A 19039-nucleotide genomic window follows, 5' to 3' on the forward strand; every position below is an offset into this window, starting at 1 on the left:
AAGTCTGGGGTGCCACAACTGAGATCGCAGGGGTCCCCAGCAGCAGGACCCCCACAATCAGACATCTTACCCCCTTATTTGGATAGGGGATAAGATGTCTAGGGGCGGAGTACCCCTTTAATCTCCCCTCCCATGTGATTATCACCCAGTACAGAGAATTTTGATTAATGGTGCACTGTCCCTTTAAGTACATACTTTTGTTTGGCTCAGTCCCAGGTACAAATCACTTCTACACTCTAATAGATAGTTTTGTGAGTTACGTGACGCGTGCAGTTGCTAGCCTACGCACAATAGACACACACTGCGTTGTGTTATTAAGTTCTACATCATATTGTCTGTTAATCTCATCGGGATTAAACAGGACTATGCTTGAATAGGCTCCATGGATGTCGTATATAAATATATGGCGTACTATGTGGCGTTGCCATGTATCTGTATACAGCGCTGTGGGACACAGAGATATCTCACATACTACTTTATAGGAAGGACTGAGCTGATAATAGGGAGACGGAATCCACAACCCCCCCGCTGATGTAGTGTACAGTCCTCTGTCAGGATAGTCCTAGCTGGTTTATAGCTGATCATACATGGGGCCATATTTGCCTGAAAGATACAGTCAACATCATGTATAGAAACTGCCATAACAGTACTGATCCTGAGTTATATCCTGTATTATACTCCAGAGCTGTACTCACTATTCTGCTGGTGAGGTCACTGTGTACATACATTACATTACTTATCCTGTACTGATCCTGAGTTATATCCTGTATTATACCCCAGAGCTGTTCTCACTATTCTGCTGGTGAGGTCACTGTGTACATACATGATATTACTTATCCTGTACTGATCCTGAGTTATATCCTGTATTATACTCCAGAGCTGTACTCACTATTCTGCTGGTGAGGTCATATCCTGTATATTCTGAGTTTTATCCGTACATGTAATGTTTGTACACATTGACTCCACCAGCAGAATAGTGAATGCAGCTCTGGAGTATAATACAGGATATAACTCAGGATCAGTACAGGATAAGTAATGTAATGTATGTACACAGTGACCTCACCAGCAGAATAGTGAGTACAGCTCTGGAGTATAATACAGGATATAACTCAGGATCAGTACAGGATAAGTAATGTAATGTATGTACACAGTGACCCCACCAGCAGAATAGTGAGTACAGCTCTGGAGTATAATACAGGATATAACTCAGGATCAGTACAGGATAAGTAATGTATGTATACAGTGACCTCACCAGCAGAATAGTGAGTACAGCTCTGGAGTATAATACAGGATATAACTCAAGATCAGTACAGGATAAGTAATGTAATGTATGTACACAGTGACTCCACCAGCAGAATAGTGAGTACAGCTCTGGAGTATAATACAGGATATAACTCAGGATCAGTACAGGATAAGTAATGTAATGTATGTACACAGTGACCTCACCAGCAGAATAGTGAGTACAGCTCTGGAGTATAATACAGGATATAACTCAGGATCAGTACAGGATAAGTAATGTAATGTATGTACACAGTGACTCCACCAGCAGAATAGTGAGTACAGCTCTGGAGTATAATACAGGATATAACTCAGGATCAGTACAGGATAAGTAATGTATGTATACAGTGACCTCACCAGCAGAATAGTGAGTACAGCTCTGGAGTATAATACAGGATATAACTCAGGATCAGTACAGGATAAGTAATGTATGTATACAGTGACCTCACCAGCAGAATAGTGAGTACAGCTCTGGAGTATAATACAGGATATAACTCAAGATCAGTACAGGATAAGTAATGTAATGTATGTACACAGTGACCTCACCAGCAGAATAGTGAGTACAGCTCTGGAGTATAATACAGGATATAACTCAGGATCAGTACAGGATAAGTAATGTAATGTATGTACACAGTGACCTCACCAGCAGAATAGTGAGTACAGCTCTGGAGTATAATACAGGATATAACTCAGGATCAGTACAGGATAAGTAATGTAATGTATGTACACAGTGACCTCACCAGCAGAATAGTGAGTACAGCTATGGAGTATAATACAGGATATAACTCAGGATCAGTACAGGATAAGTAATGTAATGTATGTACACAGTGACCTCACCAGCAGAATAGTGAGTACAGCTCTGGGGTATAATACAGGATATAACTCAGGATCAGTACAGGATAAGTAATGTAATGTATGTACACAGTGACTCCACCAGCAGAATAGTGAGTACAGCTCTGGAGTATAATACAGGATATAACTCAGGATCAGTACAGGATAAGTAATGTATGTATACAGTGACCTCACCAGCAGAATAGTGAGTACAGCTCTGGAGTATAATACAGGATATAACTCAAGATCAGTACAGGATAAGTAATGTAATGTATGTACACAGTGACCTCACCAGCAGAATAGTGAGTACAGCTCTGGAGTATAATACAGGATATAACTCAGGATCAGTACAGGATAAGTAATGTATGTATACAGTGACCTCACCAGCAGAATAGTGAGTACAGCTCTGGAGTATAATACAGGATATAACTCAAGATCAGTACAGGATAAGTAATGTAATGTATGTACACAGTGACTCCACCAGCAGAGTAGTGAGTACAGCTCTGGAGTGCTGACCAATTAGTTGCGGGTGTGGTCGTGCTTCAGCTGTGCTGTGTGTCTGCTGTGTCTCCTGAGCTCCAGGGAATTACCATCGTTTCCACCTGGGGCCTGCTTCCTCCTCCCCAGGGAGGGAGTGGGTTTCCAGGCATGAGTGAGGGAGGCGAGGCCCAGGCTTCTGCTCCTCGGACTAGGCCGCAGGGGAGCAGTAGAAGCCAGCAAGCGGCCTGTACATCGGAGGATTTGGGGGTGAGGCGTTCCACCAGGAGTCGCAGCAATGCTGCTCCAACTCCCCCCACAGAGGTGAGAAGCTGCAAGGCTGGATCCTCCTCGGAAAAGCTGGGTGCAGCCAGCGGAAAGCTGGGTTTGTCTGGAAGAAGGCAGAGTGCTCACGGAGGTGAAGCCGACCTCAGTGAGGAAGGCTGGGGAGTGCTGAGGACCCGGGAGTCTATTTCCACCTATACCTCCCGGGTAAAAAGTCACCTCCGTGAGTATGAAGACGCCTGTAAGGCCATCAGGAGGCTCCGAGAGGAACTGCGCTGTGCCCGTGCCAAGGCCAAGATTACTCCAAAAAGGAAAAAGACAGAGATCCAGGGGCAGATAAAGGGACTCATGTCTGAAATACAAGTTTTGGAGGAGAGGAGAGCCGAATTATTGGAGAAGAGTGGTCCATTTAAAGAGAAACTGGAAAATGAGGAGCGCTTCAGGGTGAAAGAAGAAGAAAAAAATAAAAGGTTGATGGGGCTGCAACCTGAGAGCCAGGTGGATGATGTGGAGGAGATGGAGGAAGAACAACAGCCAGATCCACCTGGTGGCCTGCGGCAACAGCAGCAGGCCCCGTACAGTGGGCCCCCTGCACAGCAGCCAGCATTATCACCTGCCGACTCAGGGTAGGACAGTGACAGCAGCTACCAGGGAGGGGCGCTAATGGCCCAGATCCGCATGCTGGAATCCCCAGTGTGTCCTCAGAACCTGATGTTTGGAAATGAGCTCCCAAATGAGGCACCTGGGGGTAAGAAGAAAAAAAAGACCAAGCCAAAGCAGCAAGAAGTGGTGAGTTACATCTACACCTCCCTGTATACCCTGAGTCGGCCGCAGGGTCAGCTCATTGTGCAAGCCCCATTACCCAGCCCAGCCCGTGTTCTGTGGTGGACTCGGTGCAAAGGTGCGGGGAGAGTACAGATACTAAAAGGGCGCAGAGCTCCATGCCTGTTTGCAGTAGCAGGGATGGAGCAGAGAAGGCATCGGCCGCAAGGCCGTACAGTGAGGGCGGCCCAGCGGTGGGCATAGAGGCAGACTCCGGTGCTGTAGTTCGCTCCCCTGTGGGAGAGGGGGGTGACTCAGTGCCGGAGGTAGCAAAGGGCATAACGGACACTCCCAAAAGTGAAGAAAAACGTTTGTTTTGTATTGGTGCCGCTGATCCCATTGATCAGCGGCGCCATGAAAAGACTGGAGATGATGCTGATGAGGCGGAGGGCACTAATAAGAACAGGGCTGGGGCCTCCTCTAGACCGGGCAAGCATGCTGCCCGGTCCCTTAAAGGGCCAGCGGAGGTTGTCCCAGCCCTAGTGCCCCATGATGCTGAGGCCGGATTATCTGTTTCTGGTCCAGCCAGTGTGAATGAGAAGGTAAATGGGGGTACGGGGTGTATGACTGGGGAGCGGATGGAGGTTAATATTATTGGAGAAGGTGATTTTGCTGTTGCTGAAATTAGGGGTGGTGATGGGACTACAGATGATGTTATTGGAAACAATGTTGTTGGGGGAAGTGCTAATGTTGTTATTGGGGGTGGTGGGGATGTTGTCATTAGAAGTGGTGTAGGTGTAGGGTCTGGTCCGGTTGCCCCCCCAGTGGTGACAGATCATAGGAGTTATGCCAATGTCACTGCTGGGGGAAGTAGAATACTTTCCTCGTCTCCTGACTCTAGGGACGGTTTATTGCAGCGACGTCTCCTGGAGGCTCTGAAAAAGGGGGAAAGGTCGATTAATGTAGAGGGTAGAGCAGTTGATCTGTCCTTCTGGATAGAGAGACACGGTCTCTCTGCCTTCCGAGAGGAAAGAGGGGGCGATACTGTGTGGTCCCTCCCAACAGCCGGGGCAGGTAGTAACCGTAGGAATGTGGTCCGTCTTCGGTGGCAGGGCGAAGATATGTGTCCTTCAAGGACCAAAGTGGTTGAGCTCTTGCTAAAGATGGGCTTCAAGGCAGTTGATATCTTTGCCTTGATACATCCCTACGGTGCTCCTGAATTCGATATCAGTTTTGTTCGGCCAGAGGGGCTTGAGCTTTTCTGGTCGAATTATGAATTTGTAAAGAATGAGCCCGGCTGGCGAGACTTTGCCGTACAGGCATTGTCTCGTCAAAACGAAATCAAGAGAGTGACCGTTTTGACCCGTAACGAATCACTCTCTTGTGTTGACATCATCACCTGGTTAGGACGGTATGGCGAGGTAATGGGGGTCCCGCAGAAGAACAGGGACGAGTTTGGCATCTGGTCAGGAGCCTGGACGTTTCTGGTAAAACTTAAACGTTCAGGAAATACAGTTACCCATATTCCATCCTCTGCCTTTCTCGGCAGGGATTGTATCCAGATTTTCTACCGGGGTCAGCCGAAGCTCTGTCACAGATGTGGTGACCCCACACACTTCAGTGCAAACTGTACGGTGCAGAAATGTGCCTTGTGTGGGGGTGTAGGCCATCTTGCCGCATCTTGTGCGGAGATTAGGTGTCACCTGTGTGGTGACTTAGGTCACCCATTCAGTCGTTGTCCTCGTTCTTTCGCTAATGCAGTCTTGTCCCCAGCGGGTGAAGATCACGAGCCGGAATCTGCTGGGGAGGGGACTAGCAGGGGTGGAGGAACTGAGGGGTCAGTGAGGAACAGCAAGAGAAAGACACCAGCCCAACTAAGACGTCTTGATAAACGCCAAAGGGATAGGGTGATGAGGAAAGCCCAGGTTACTGGGACGACCTCTCATTCTGTCCCAGAGGCCAACCTTGCTGCTGAGACCCTGAGGGATGGCGAGCTGAATGAGGAGGTCAGGAGGATCCAGAATGAGGAAGGTGCCATCTCCTCAGATAGCGTGGAGGAGGATGATGTGGGATGGCAGAAGGAGACACGAAAGCGGGGTACAAGTAAAAAAAAAAAAAGGGAGATTTAAGATCTTCTCCCACCCTGGTCCAGGTGCCAAAGGAAGGCAAAACTGACTCCCCTCTGGTTGGCCTTTCCAATCGATTCCGACCCCTCAGGGACATCTCCTCCTCTTCTTCGGAAGGGGAGGATGAGGGGGAGGTGGCAGAGGGGCTTCCAGGGGGCGCCGAGTCCTCTTCCCCTGGGGAGGTTATGTCCTCGGGGGAAGGGACTGGCCTAGAATCCGGAGACGAGGAAAGTAAAACGACGTCTGGTGAGATGGACACTTCCATTTCTCTAAAGAGGGTGAAGAGTTCTTCTGATGTGGAGGGTGAGAAGGGGAGTGGGAAAAAGAAAGCTGTTTAACTCAATCACCCTTGATGGCGGCACCCTCTCCGTTGACGCTGGCGTCCATTAATGTCGCCAGCATTAAGTCAGATACAGCTCGTTTTGCTGCCTATGATTTTTTTGCCCATATTAATGCTGATATTTTATTTTTGCAGGAGACCAGGCTTACAGATATGTCATCTATCTACAAGGCTAAAAGAGAGTGGAGGAATGGGCCCTCCTACTGGTCTCTTGGGGCCGAGCCGTATAGCGGAGTGGCGGTCCTTTTTACCGCAGCGGTAGAATGCCGACGGGTTATCGAGTTAGAAATGGGGAGGTGCCTGATCTTAGATGTCCTCATGAGGGGACAAGAACTTCGCCTTATTAACATCTACGGCCCACAGTCTAAGTGGGACCGGAAGTGCCTCTTTATGAGGATCAAGCCCTATCTTTTTACAAGTCGGCAGGTGGTCTTTGGAGGGGACTTCAATGCTGTCACGAGGCCCCAAGATAGGGGAGGTTCCAGAGACAAGCTGACTTATGATAGCGTTGCCCTTAATAGCATAGCGAGTGAGGCTCGCCTGGTGGATGTCCACATCTGGCACACCCCAGGCCACGCGGGATTCACCTATCATAGGGGTAGTTGTAGGTCTAGGATAGACAGGTTTTATTTAAAGGAGGAAGCCGTCTCTTCAGCAGTGTCTGTTGTTGAGGTGGAGTTCTCCGATCACTGTTTAATTTTGTTTTCTCTGAATGTCACAGAGACCCCCCGGATGGGCAGAGGCTATTGGAAGATGAATTCGTCTCTCTTGGAAGAAGCGGAGATAAGACAGTCCTTTGAGGATTTTCTTCAGAGCCAGGTACCATTGCTGGGCCTTTGTAACAGTAAGTCAGAGTGGTGGGAGATCTTCAAGGAAAGGGTTGCGAGATTCTTCCGCCAGCTCTCGGGCCTCAGAAGCCTAAACAGGTACCGCTTGTACCAGGGCCTGAGGAAGAAACTTGAGAACCTTGTCTCGACTGGAGGTAGCCGAGAGGATATCTCCAGAGTGAAGTCCTTGTTGATGAAGTGCCAGTACGATAGGCACGCATCTTTGGTTTTTGAGAGGGATTACGGGAAGTACCCGCTCGCCCGACCCTTACAGAAACTGCAAGATGTCAGTGAGTAGTAAAGTGGTCTCAGGACTGATTGATAGTACGGGATCCTTGAAGAGGTCCAGATCAGGGATCCTGGAGGTCGTCAGATCCTTCTACTCGCACCTCTTGGGAAGGAAGGATCTAGATCGAGATAAGGTATCAGCTTTCTTGGCTGAAACCATCCCTGAACCAGGAGTAGACCCCTCTCTTGACGTTTTGACAGAGATGATCCGGGAAGAGGAAGTCAGGATGGCTATTGATGGGCTTGCCCTCAAGAAGTCACCCGGTCCGGATGGCTTAACATCTGAGTTCTATAAGACCTTTAAGGACACTTTGGTTCCCCTCTTGACTGCGGTTTTTAATGAGTGTCTATCCTCGGGCACTTTGCCAAAGTCAATGAGGAGTTCAGCGCTGATCATCCTGTCAAAGGGTAAAGACCCGTCCCACATTGAGAATTGGCGTCCCATAGCACTTCTCAATGCGGACAGAAAGATTCTGGCAAAAGTGCTGTTTAACCGGCTGGTGGAGTTTGCACCCCGGCTCCTTTCGGGGGCTCAGCATTGCTCTGTTCCGGGCCGCAGTACATTTAGTGCTGTGCTCAGTGTCCGAGAGGCTGTGGAGCAGGGTAGGGCTGGCCACTGGAAGGGGTACTTGCTGTCCTTGGATCAGGCAAAAGCGTTTGATCGGGTTAACCATGAGTACCTCTGGTCTGTCCTTCTGAGATATGGCCTGCCAGGGGGTTTTGTTGATTGGCTTAAGACCTTGTATGTAGGGGCAGAGAGTTTCCCGCTTGTGAATGGTTGGATTGGCCGCTCTTTTGAGGTTGGGTCTGGTGTCCGTCAGGGTTGTCCTTTGAGCCCTTTGCTGTACGTGTTTGCAATCGATCCTTTCCTTAGAAGGATTGATTGTGGACCGTTGGCGGGGGTGAGAATGGACCTGGCGGTGCCGGATTCGGCTCTGAGGGCGGTAGCGTACGCTGATGATATCACCGTGTTTGTCTCCTCACAAGAGGAGGGCAGATGGGTGATGTCAGAGGTGGACCGCTACTCGGAGGTATCCGGGTCCAAGATCAATCAGGATAAGTGTGAGAGTCTCTGGCTGGGAGGGGGAGATCCTGATTTTAACCTCCCGGACGCCCTTCCAGAGCCCCAGGAATCCGCAAAAGTCCTCGGCATCGAATTTGGTCACGGGGATTACCCCAAACAAAACTGGGACAGCAGGCTTAAGATCGCCGCTCAGAAGGTGGATCAGTGGAAGGGTTGGTCTTTGACCCTCCGGGAAAGGGTTAACCTGATGAAAACTTTCCTGCTCCCTTTGCTGATATATCTGGGCAGTGTATGCATGTTGCCAGAACCTCTTTGGACCCGGGTCTACAGTGTGTTCTTCCAAATGTTATGGGGGAATAGACTGAACCTAGTGAAGAGGGAGGTTACTTACCGTACAAGGAGACTAGGGGGGTTGTGTATGGTCAATCCCGTGGTATTCCTAGTGAATACCTTTCTTAAGACCAATATAGCAAACCTCTGGTCAGAGAGGGCTCCTCCGTGGGTATCCTCCTGTAGGGGATGGTTTCGGCCTTTCTTCCAGGAATGGGAGACAGGAGGGCAAGTGAAGGATCTTCGCACACCACACGGGCATCTCCCGGCTTACGCTACCCCTGTTCTGAAGGTTATTCGTCGGTGGGGTCTTGGGATGTGGGAGATTAGGACTCTGTCGAGGAAATTCCTTGACAAGAGGGTCCTGTCTTCTCATTTCCAGAGGCCATTGGCGCTCAAGGACTGCCCAAGTCGGGATCTGGAGGTGGGTTTAGAGCTTTTGAATTCTATCAGGATCCCCTTGAAGTTTTGGGACTTGACTTGGCGCTGCTTCCATGGGAAACTGTGTGTGAGGGACAATCTGAAGTGCAGGAGCTCTGATGACCGGGGATGTCCCCGCGAAGAGTGTGGAGGCATGCTGGAAAGCATGGAGCATTTTCTGCTTCATTGTCCCTTTAACACAGAGGTTTACACCAGGGTGGGCACTTCCATTGGTTGGCCTCGGCTGGCCAGTCTCTCCTATGCGGAATGGGCCTATGGGGCATTCAGAAACCTTGGAGGCTGGGACCGGTGCACTTTATTCCTAGTCAGCTCAGTGGTCAGGTATTACACGTGGAACGCACGGTGTTTAGTGTCGACGCAGCGTAAAATCCTCCCTGTGGATGTGGTGGTTAGGAACATTCTCAGTGACCTGGTGAAGGTGCGTTCTCTGGAGTACGAGAGGCTGGGTGCTGGCAGGGCCTCTCGTCTATGGAGGGGCTCTGCCTTTAAAGTGCCTTAGCCTGTTGTCTCCCCCTGGTGGTGGGCTGATGCTGGCACATTAGTCTTTTTGTTTTGAGCAGTTGGTTTATGGTAATATAGGGCTTGCAGGCGCTGAACTTGAGCTTTAGGGGTTTGTTGTTTGGCTTATATTGTTATATGTATTTGTTATTGTATTTATTGTTGTAGTCTATTTGTATACTTATGTATTGTATATATTGTTAGTCTGTGTATATTTTATGTAATGTATATATTGTATATATTGTGTGATGCCACCTGGGGTTTGGGTTTAGTTTAGGTTGGGTGGTGGGTTAAAAAGGGGGGAGGGGGTTTGTATGGGACTTTTATATATACAGAAAATCCTGGACTGGTTCATGGACGTCTGGTAACATGTACTGGGGGCATGGGATGCGGGACCAGCTCAGGGCCCAAAAAAAAAAAAAAAAAAAAAAAAATGTGGTGTTATTTTGTTTGTGTTGGTTTTTATTATTTTGTATATATTATTATTGTTGTTGTTGTTATTCTTTTTGGTATATTACTGGTATTGGGTTTTTGGTATTACAACTGGGCCAGGAAATTCACATTTAGTATTAGTGTATATTAGTGTATATAGTTTATTAGTATGGTATGGGTATTATGGGTATTATAGGAATCTGTCTTTTGTAAATATTGTATATATTTGTTTGTGTGCAGGAATGAGTGTGGGGTGGACCGGTGTTGTATTTTATGCTATGGTGATGGTTTTATGATCGTTATATTGATATGTTCTGTCAGATATGATATGTTTATGTTTTGTAATTTTTTTATTGTTATGTTTGAAATTTTAATAAAAGATCTACAGGATATAACTCAGGATCAGTACAGGATAAGTAATGTATGTATACAGTGACCTCACCAGCAGAATAGTGAGTACAGCTCTGGAGTATAATACAGGATATAACTCAAGATCAGTACAGGATAAGTAATGTAATGTATGTACACAGTGACTCCACCAGCAGAATAGTGAGTACAGCTCTGGGGTATAATACAGGATATAACTCAGGATCAGTACAGGATAAGTAATGTAATGTATGTACACAGTGACTCCACCAGCAGAATAGTGAGTACAGCTCTGGAGTATAATACAGGATATAACTCAGGATCAGTACAGGATAAGTAATGTAATGTATGTACACAGTGACTCCACCAGCAGAATAGTGAGTACAGCTCTGGGGTATAATACAGGATATAACTCAGGATCAGTACAGGATAAGTAATGTAATGTATGTACACAGTGACTCCACCAGCAGAATAGTGAGTACAGCTCTGGAGTATAATACAGGATATAACTCAGGATCAGTACAGGATAAGTAATGTAATGTATGTACACAGTGACCTCACCAGCAGAATAGTGAGTACAGCTCTGGAGTATAATACAGGATATAACTCAAGATCAGTACAGGATAAGTAATGTTATGTATGTATACAGTGACCTCACCAGCAGAATAGTGAGAACAGCTCTGGAGTATAATACAGGATATAACTCAGGATCAGTACAGGATAAGTAATGTAATGTATGTACACAGTGACTCCACCAGCAGAATAGTGAGTACAGCTCTGGAGTATAATACAGGATATAACTCAGGATCAGTACAGGATAAGTAATGTAATGTATGTACACAGTGACCTCACCAGCAGAATAGTGAGTACAGCTCTGGAGTATAATACAGGATATAACTCAGGATCAGTACAGGATAAGTAATGTAATGTATGTACACAGTGACCCCACCAGCAGAATAGTGAGTACAGCTCTGGAGTATAATACAGGATATAACTCAGGATCAGTACAGGATAAGTAATGTAATGTATGTACACAGTGATCTCACCAGCAGAATAGTGAGTGCAGCTCTGGAGTATAATACAGATAGGTATCTGACAACTTCTTGCTCTCTGTGATCGTTCTCCACAACTTGTGGTGAGGATGATGCAGATGTTTGGGGTTTGTTTCCTTACATGTATAATTTAGGGCCTATGTATGATTTACACTTGGTGTTTTGATCTTTCAGCTCCTTACTGCTCAGGATTCATATATATATATATATATATATATATATATATATATATATATATATATATAATCTCATTACAAGGAAGTTGCCGGTTCTCAGACCTGACTTCAGAGGCAGCTTTGTATTTTATCCAAGCGTGACATCCTTCATGTGACTTCAAGTAATGATAAGTGGCAGCCAATGAACAGGAAATATGGCCGCCTGAGACTTGTTAGTCGCCTGGTCGTCAATAAACCACAAATTCCTACACATCTAATACACCTCATTGTTTGTTACAACTGTATCCAGTTCAGATAATCCTCCATGGGCTAAACCAGACTTTCTTAACCAGTGTCCCTTTAACTGTGGCAAAACTACAACTCCCAACATGCAAAGGCTGTCCGGGCATGTTGGTAGTTGTAATTTTGCAACATTTAGTCACCATTGGGATGCAGAGTACAGCGCTCACCTATCTTTCTAAGTCCCTCCATTTGTTTGGGACCCTCATTCTCATGACCAGTTGGGGAACCAGTGGTGGGCCCTGCTCAGTCAGATGCTCTACACCCAGAAACTACAGGGCCCAGTTGCAAAAAAATATTCTGGGGTCCTGCCTCTGAGCCCTGTCCCCTATATATCCACACCATGCCCCCCATCAGCATGTACACATATATCCACACCAGCTTCACAATAAACAAGTTCAAGATCCACCCACACAAGCCCCCCATAATTATGTTCCCCATAAATCCATACAGTGCCCCCATCAGCATGTCCCACATACACCCACTCCAGCCCCCCATCAGCATGTCCCTCATACATCCACACCAGCCCCCAATAGCATGTATCCCATAGATTCCCACCAGCCCCCCCATCAGCATGTTCCCCATACATTAACACCAGCCCCCCATTAGCATGTCTCCCATAGATTCCCACCAGCCCCCCATCAGCATGTCTCCCATATATCCACACTTGCCTCCAACAGTATGTCCCCCATACATCCATACCAGCCCCCCCATTAGCATGTCTCCCAGATTCCCACCAGACCCCCAACAGCATGTTTCCCATACACCCAAACCAGCCCCCCATCAGCATGTCTCCCATACACCCACACCAGCCCCCCCCATTAGCATGTCTCCCATACACCCACACCAGCCCCCCATCAGCATGTCTCCCATACATCCACACCAGCCCCCCCATCAGCATGTCTCCCATACACCCACACCAGCCCCCCATCAGCATGTTCCCCATACACCCACACCAGCCCCCCATCAGCATGTCTCCCATACACCCACACCAGCCCCCCATCAGCATGTTCCCCATACACCCACACCAGCCCCCCATCAGCATGTCTCCCATACATCCACACCAGCCCCCCATCAGCATGTCTCCCATACACCCACACCAGCCCCCCATCAGCATGTCTCCCATACACCCACACCAGCCCCCCATCAGCATGTCTCCCATACACCCACACCAGCCCCCCCATCAGCATGTCTCCCATACACCCACACCAGCCCCCCCCCATCAGCATGTCTCCCATACACCCACGCCAGCCCCCATCAGCATGTCTCCCATACATCCACACCAGCCCCCCATCAGCATGTCTCCCATACATCCACACCAGCCCCCCATCAGCATGTCTCCCATACATCCACACCAGCCCCCCATCAGCATGTCTCCCATACACCCACACCAGCCCCCCATCAGCATGCTCCCCATATATCCACATCATCCCCCTTATCAGCATGTCTCCCGTACACCCACACCAGCCCCCCATCAGCATGTTCCCCATATATCCACACCAGCCCCCCATCAGCATGTCTCCCATACATCCACACCAGCCCCCCATCAGCATGTCTCCCATACATCCACACCAGCCCCCCATCAGCATGTTTCCCATACATCCACACCAGCCCCCCATCAGCATGTCTCCCATACATCCACACCAGCCCCCCATCAGCATGTTTCCCATACATCCACACCAGCCCCCCATCAGCATGTTCCCCATACATCCACACCAGCCCCCCATCAGCATGTCTCCCATACATCCACACCAGCCCCCCATCAGCATGTCCCCCATACACCCACACCAGCCCCCCATCAGCATGTTTCCCATACATCCACACCAGCCCCCCATCAGCATGTCTCCCATACACCCACATCATCCCCCTTATCAGCATGTCTCCCATACATCCACACCAGCCCCCCATCAGCATGTCCCCCATACACCCACACCAGCCCCCCATCAGCATGTTTCCCATACACCCACACCAGCCCCCCATCAGCATGTTTCCCATACACCCACACCAGCCCCCCATCAGCATGTTCCCCATATATCCACACCAGCCCCCCATCAGCATGTCCCCCATACACCCACACCAGCCCCCCATCAGCATGTTCCCCATATATCCACACCAGCCCCCCATCAGCATGTTCCCCATATATCCACACCAGCCCCCCCATCAGCATGTTCCCCATATATCCACACCAGCCCCCCATCATAATCTCCCCAATAATCCACACCAGCCACTTCAGCATGTCCCCCATTCACACCAGCACTCAATATCATGCCCATCTATTAGTATTTTATAAATGACACCAGGTCGGCGGCCATGATTGGTCAGGATACAGCATACACTAAAGGAGGAGGGGCAGAGAACTTTTCCCATTCCTCTACCATATGTGCCCAGTCGCAACTGCGACCCCAATTTCTTTGCCACTGTTTCCACCTATCGTGAGGATACCTTTACATGGGCACTGTCATTATAAAAACAACCTTTGATTTGTCAGAGAGCCATTCTAAAAGTTTGATCCGTCAGGGTCGGTGTACTTAGAACCCGACTGATCAGTAAAACGAGTCCAGCGCCCTTCGTGCATTCTCTCCTGGCTCTGTCACATGACTGAGACTGTCTCACAATGTCTATTAGGCCGTTTTGCTCACCTAGACTTAGACAAAATTAAATGCTCCAGGGGAGCTTTTTAGTGTGACAAAAAAAATCCTTGCACCAGCCCTGGCTCTAACTTTTTTATGGCAGGCAGAGCGGCGCCCCCCATCATGAGGGCGCTCTAGGCGGCTGCCAATTTTGCCTATAGGCAGAGCCGGTCCTGCTTAGAGCGAGAAGTGTGTAGGTGCCCACCTCCCATCACTAGATTCCGGCATCCATCCATCCATGACATACCACAAGATCACGCTGTTGTCACCTCCTGGCTGCGTCCACTGTTACTAAGCAGCGACCTAAACCCATTCGCGCTTTGGCGAAGTAAACGGCATAATTCGTTATTAGTCATAAATCATCCGTCTTTACCTGCATTCCCCTTTAAGACAGAAGCCATGGTGAGTTATATAAGATACATAGTGCAGACATGGGAAGGACTGAGTGTTCCTGTGATTTAATGCAGAGATGTATTAAGAGATATTGGCACCCGCGGGCGGCACCATCCAGGTTTTTCCACAGTGCCGTCTGCATTTCAGTTCTGATTATATAATCCAGGGACGAATACCCTTGAAAAAACATGATGTCATCTATTATAATCTATCCAGAGAGGGTGCGCCAGAATAGAAGCTATAAAGCAGTGTCCCATCCCCCCAACCTGTGGCATTCCAGCTGTTACAAAACTACAACTCCCAGCATGCCCGACAGCCATCAACCTTGGATAATAATAGCTGCGACACTGTATGTTTTTTTGTTTATAGTATTATTAGATTATATATTTTTTTGTTCCGTTATTTTATACAGCGCCAACATATTCGGCAGCACAGTACAATATAATTTCCTTATATTTCAGGACAACCGTATTTATAAGTTTAATAAAACAGCGATCAGCTGATCAGCGCAGGTCTAGCTTCTGGAACCTCTAGCGAGTTTCTGTTTTTCCCTGAGGAAGTTGCGGCTCGGAATAGACTTCCTCTGGAGCGGCTGCTGCAGGGGAAAATGTAGTATAAAATGATAGCCATCCAAATAAATGGATGTCCATATGATGCGCGGGCACACTGGGTCTGTCAGCACTGCATCGCAGAGATTTAGAGTAGTATTTCCCAACCAGTTGTTGCAAAACTACAACTCCCAGCATGCCCAGACAGCCTTTAACAATGGGTCTTCCAGCAATTGATTACTGAGATTTAGAGCAGTGTTTAGGCATGGGAGGGCAAAAATGAAATGGTCTCTACCACCCTGGTAATGCCAGCCTGCTACTGCTTGTTTTGTATCTGGCTTTAAATCGGTAACCAGAGTGGAGAACCTCTAAATCAATGTTTCCCAACCAGTGTACCTCCAGCTGTTGCAAAACTACAACTCCCAGCATGCCAGTCCGGGCATGCTGAGAGTTGTAGTTTTGCAACAACTGGAGGCAACCTGGTTAGAAAACATTGATTTAGAGCAGTGGTCCCCAAACTGTGGCCCTCCAGCTGTTGCAAAACTACAACTCCCAGCATGCCAGTCCGGGCATGCTGAGAGTTGTAGTTTTGCAACAACTGGAGGCAACCTGGTTAGAAAACATTGATTTAGAGCAGTGGTCCCCAAACTGTGGCCCTCCAGATGTTGCAAAACTACAATTCCCAGCATGCCTGGACAGCCGTAGGCTGTCCAGGCATGCTGGGAATTGTAGTTTTGCAACATCTGGAGGGTCACAGTTTGGGGACCACTGATTTAGAGGTTCTCCACTCTGGTTACCGATTTAAAGCCAGATACAAAACAAGCAGTAGCAGGCTGGCATTACCAGGGTGGTAGAGACCATTTAATTTTGCCCTCCCCAGCCTAAATAATGTCAGCCTGCTACTACCCTGTCACGGAGCATAGGTTTTTTTTTTTACCCTTTGGGCCTGACGGTATCACACGACGGTCACTAGAGGTCTCCAGTACAGATGAAATAAGGATGTAAACCAGTGATATCCAAACTGTGGCCCTCCAGATGTTGCAAAACTACAACTCCCAGCATGTCTAGGATGCTAGGATTTGCAAAACATGATGGGACTTATAGTTTTGCAACATCTGGAGGGCCACAGTTTGGACATCGCTGATTTACACAGTAGGGCACGTAATAAAAATAGGGGAAACCCCAAATAGCAACAGAAAAAAAGGCCTTTAGTACCCTGGTAATGCCAGGCTGCTTCTGCATGTTTTGTATCTATTTACTAAAAAATATTTTATACAGCGCCAACATATTCGGCAGCACAGTACAATATAATTCCCTTATATTTCAGGACAACCCTATTTATAAGTTTAATTAAAAAAAAATATAATAATAATAATATAATATAATATATATATATTTTTTTTTTTTTTTTTTTTTTTTTTAGTAAATAGATACAAAACATGCAGAAGCAGCCTGGCATTACCAGGGTACTAAAGGCCTTTTTTTCTGTTGCTATTTGGGGTTTCCCCTATTTTTATTACGTGCCCTACTGTTTAAATCAGTGATGTGGGTACCAGGGTACTAAAGGCCTTTTTTTTCTGTTGCCCTCCCCTGTCTTAAATGTTACCGTCCAGTCCCAGAGTATAATTATTTTACACTCCGGGCCTGGCGGTATCACATGATGGTCACTAGAGGGCTTCAATACCGATACAAAACATGATTTAAACAGTAGGCAAGTTATGAAAAATAGGGGGTACCCCAAACCCCCCTATATTTTTAAGTAAATAAATAGATAAAAAACTAACAGTAGCAGGCCGACATTACCAGGGGGGTAAGAGGCAATTACTTTTGCCCTTCCAAGTCTAGATAATGCCATCCTGCTACCGCCTAGTCCCAGAGCATTCATTTTTTTTTAATGCTCCGGGTCTGGCAGTATCTCGTGATGGTCACTAGAGGGTTCCAGTACAGATGAAGGCACTGACTGAAGTGGGAGCTGTACGACACCAGCAGATAGAGAAGATGAGCTGATGAAGCTCACAGCTCAGCCTCCCCCTCCTTGTGAAATGATTTCTTTAAAGGTCACATTGCACGTCCGGAAACTTTTCCTAATTATTTCGATGGGATTGCACTTGTCTATTGTTAAGGCTGGGAAAAAAATTGGGGGAGAATATGCAAACTCTATGCAGTGCAACAGTGCAAATACTGTACCAGACCAGTGGTCTCCAAAGTGTGGGCCTCCAGATGTTGCAAAACTACAACACCCAGCATGCCCGGACAGCTGTTGGCTGTCCGGGCATGCTGGGAGTTATAGTTATGCAATATATGAAGGGCCACAATTTGAAGACCATTGCACTAGACAATGTACCATCTCTGGGCGATAGCTGGCATTCACAAGCTTGTGTATGTGCTGCCACCTGCTGTCCATGGAGTGCACTGCACGCCGCCTCTCATTCCTTGCACAGCTGCTGAGCCCATAGTTTACTGTATGTGCATTTTTGTGCCTCGCATTCTCACGCATCCTTGTAGCTCGGCCCTGTCTTTACTGCAGCTGTTCTGATTCACAAAGCTCCCAGTGTCGTGTGGCAGAACTAGCGCTGATATGTGGCCGCCATTAAGTTTCTTCAGGTATTAGGAAAGTGGTGGATAATCCTCCAGATAATTCGTTTATCATTAAAAAAAAGTAAATGGGTAACCCAGCACATGTCTGATGCCAGGGCGCCCGCCTGTGAAGGGTAAAGAGTGCGCCAAAGTCATGGGATGATCGGGGATGTAGGTCATATAAGCTTACTGCCACCTTAAGGAGAAAACACACAAGGTCCTGCCCTCAAATACTGACCAGGGCTGCCATATAGAATGTCACAGTGTCCCCATAACAGTGATAGCTGTGGTGCCCCTATAACATAGCTAATCGTGGTGCACCGTAAGCTAGTTATAGTGCGTGCATAACAAAGCTAGCCATAGCCCCCCATAACAGTGATAACCGCCCATGTAGTATACCTAGCCATAATGTCCCCATAACAGAGATATCCATAGCCTGCCATAACAGAACTAGCCATGGTGCCTCCATAACAGAACTATCCATGGCGCCTCCATAACAGAACTATCCATGGCGCCTCCATAACAGAACCAGCCATGGCCCCTCCATAACAGAGCTATCCATAGTCTATGTATCTTTCTTTCTTTCTATCTTTGATAATAGTTACTAATGTTCCTTTGTTTTATACAGGCCTGAAGACGTACCTGATCTCGGGGCGCAGGCCGCGTGTCCCCAGCTGCAGCTGCTCCCAGACCCTGCTTCCACTCCAGGAGGGGTCAGACCCTGGCAGCGGCTCACAGACGCCCCACGGTGTTGGGGGTGTCATTACAGACAGCACCAGTGACTCTCTGCTTCATTGCTCTCACATGGATAGGCTCAAGGTGAGTAATCCTCTGTGCGGTGTATGAATCATTAAGTGCGGCCTGATGTGGGGGATGAGGATTAAAGTATCAGGTTATAGGGAGAAAACAAAAAAAAACAACAATGTCAACCTGGCACATATAGGGTTAATGGCGTAAAGGTCATGTGAATCGTGTGGCTGATAGAGAAGTGTTAATGGTTTGATCTCTGTGGGATGCTAAGAGAGTGCCCCCAGGAACAATCCCCTGCCACCCTTTGTCCTCATTAGCAGCAATTAATT

At 47.7% G+C, this 19039-nt stretch overlaps 1 protein-coding gene and 1 long non-coding RNA gene across 3 annotated transcripts in view; one reads left to right on the plus strand and one right to left on the minus strand.

Moving 5' to 3' along the window:
- Positions 1-19039, plus strand: part of ADCY9 (adenylate cyclase 9) — a 140861-nt gene that overhangs the window by 83351 nt on the left and 38471 nt on the right. Inside the window, exon 2 of the mRNA XM_056536525.1 lies at positions 18589-18779. Within this exon, the coding sequence (XP_056392500.1) occupies positions 18589-18779 (191 nt within the window). The remainder of the gene's footprint in view (positions 1-18588; positions 18780-19039) is intronic.
- LOC130285202 (uncharacterized) overlaps positions 1-19039 on the minus strand; it is a 94644-nt gene that overhangs the window by 60905 nt on the left and 14700 nt on the right. The gene's annotated exons all lie outside the window — the stretch shown is intronic.

Source organism: Hyla sarda, chromosome 8 (assembly GCF_029499605.1).
Source record: "Hyla sarda isolate aHylSar1 chromosome 8, aHylSar1.hap1, whole genome shotgun sequence".
Classification (NCBI taxonomy): domain Eukaryota; kingdom Metazoa; phylum Chordata; class Amphibia; order Anura; family Hylidae; genus Hyla; species Hyla sarda.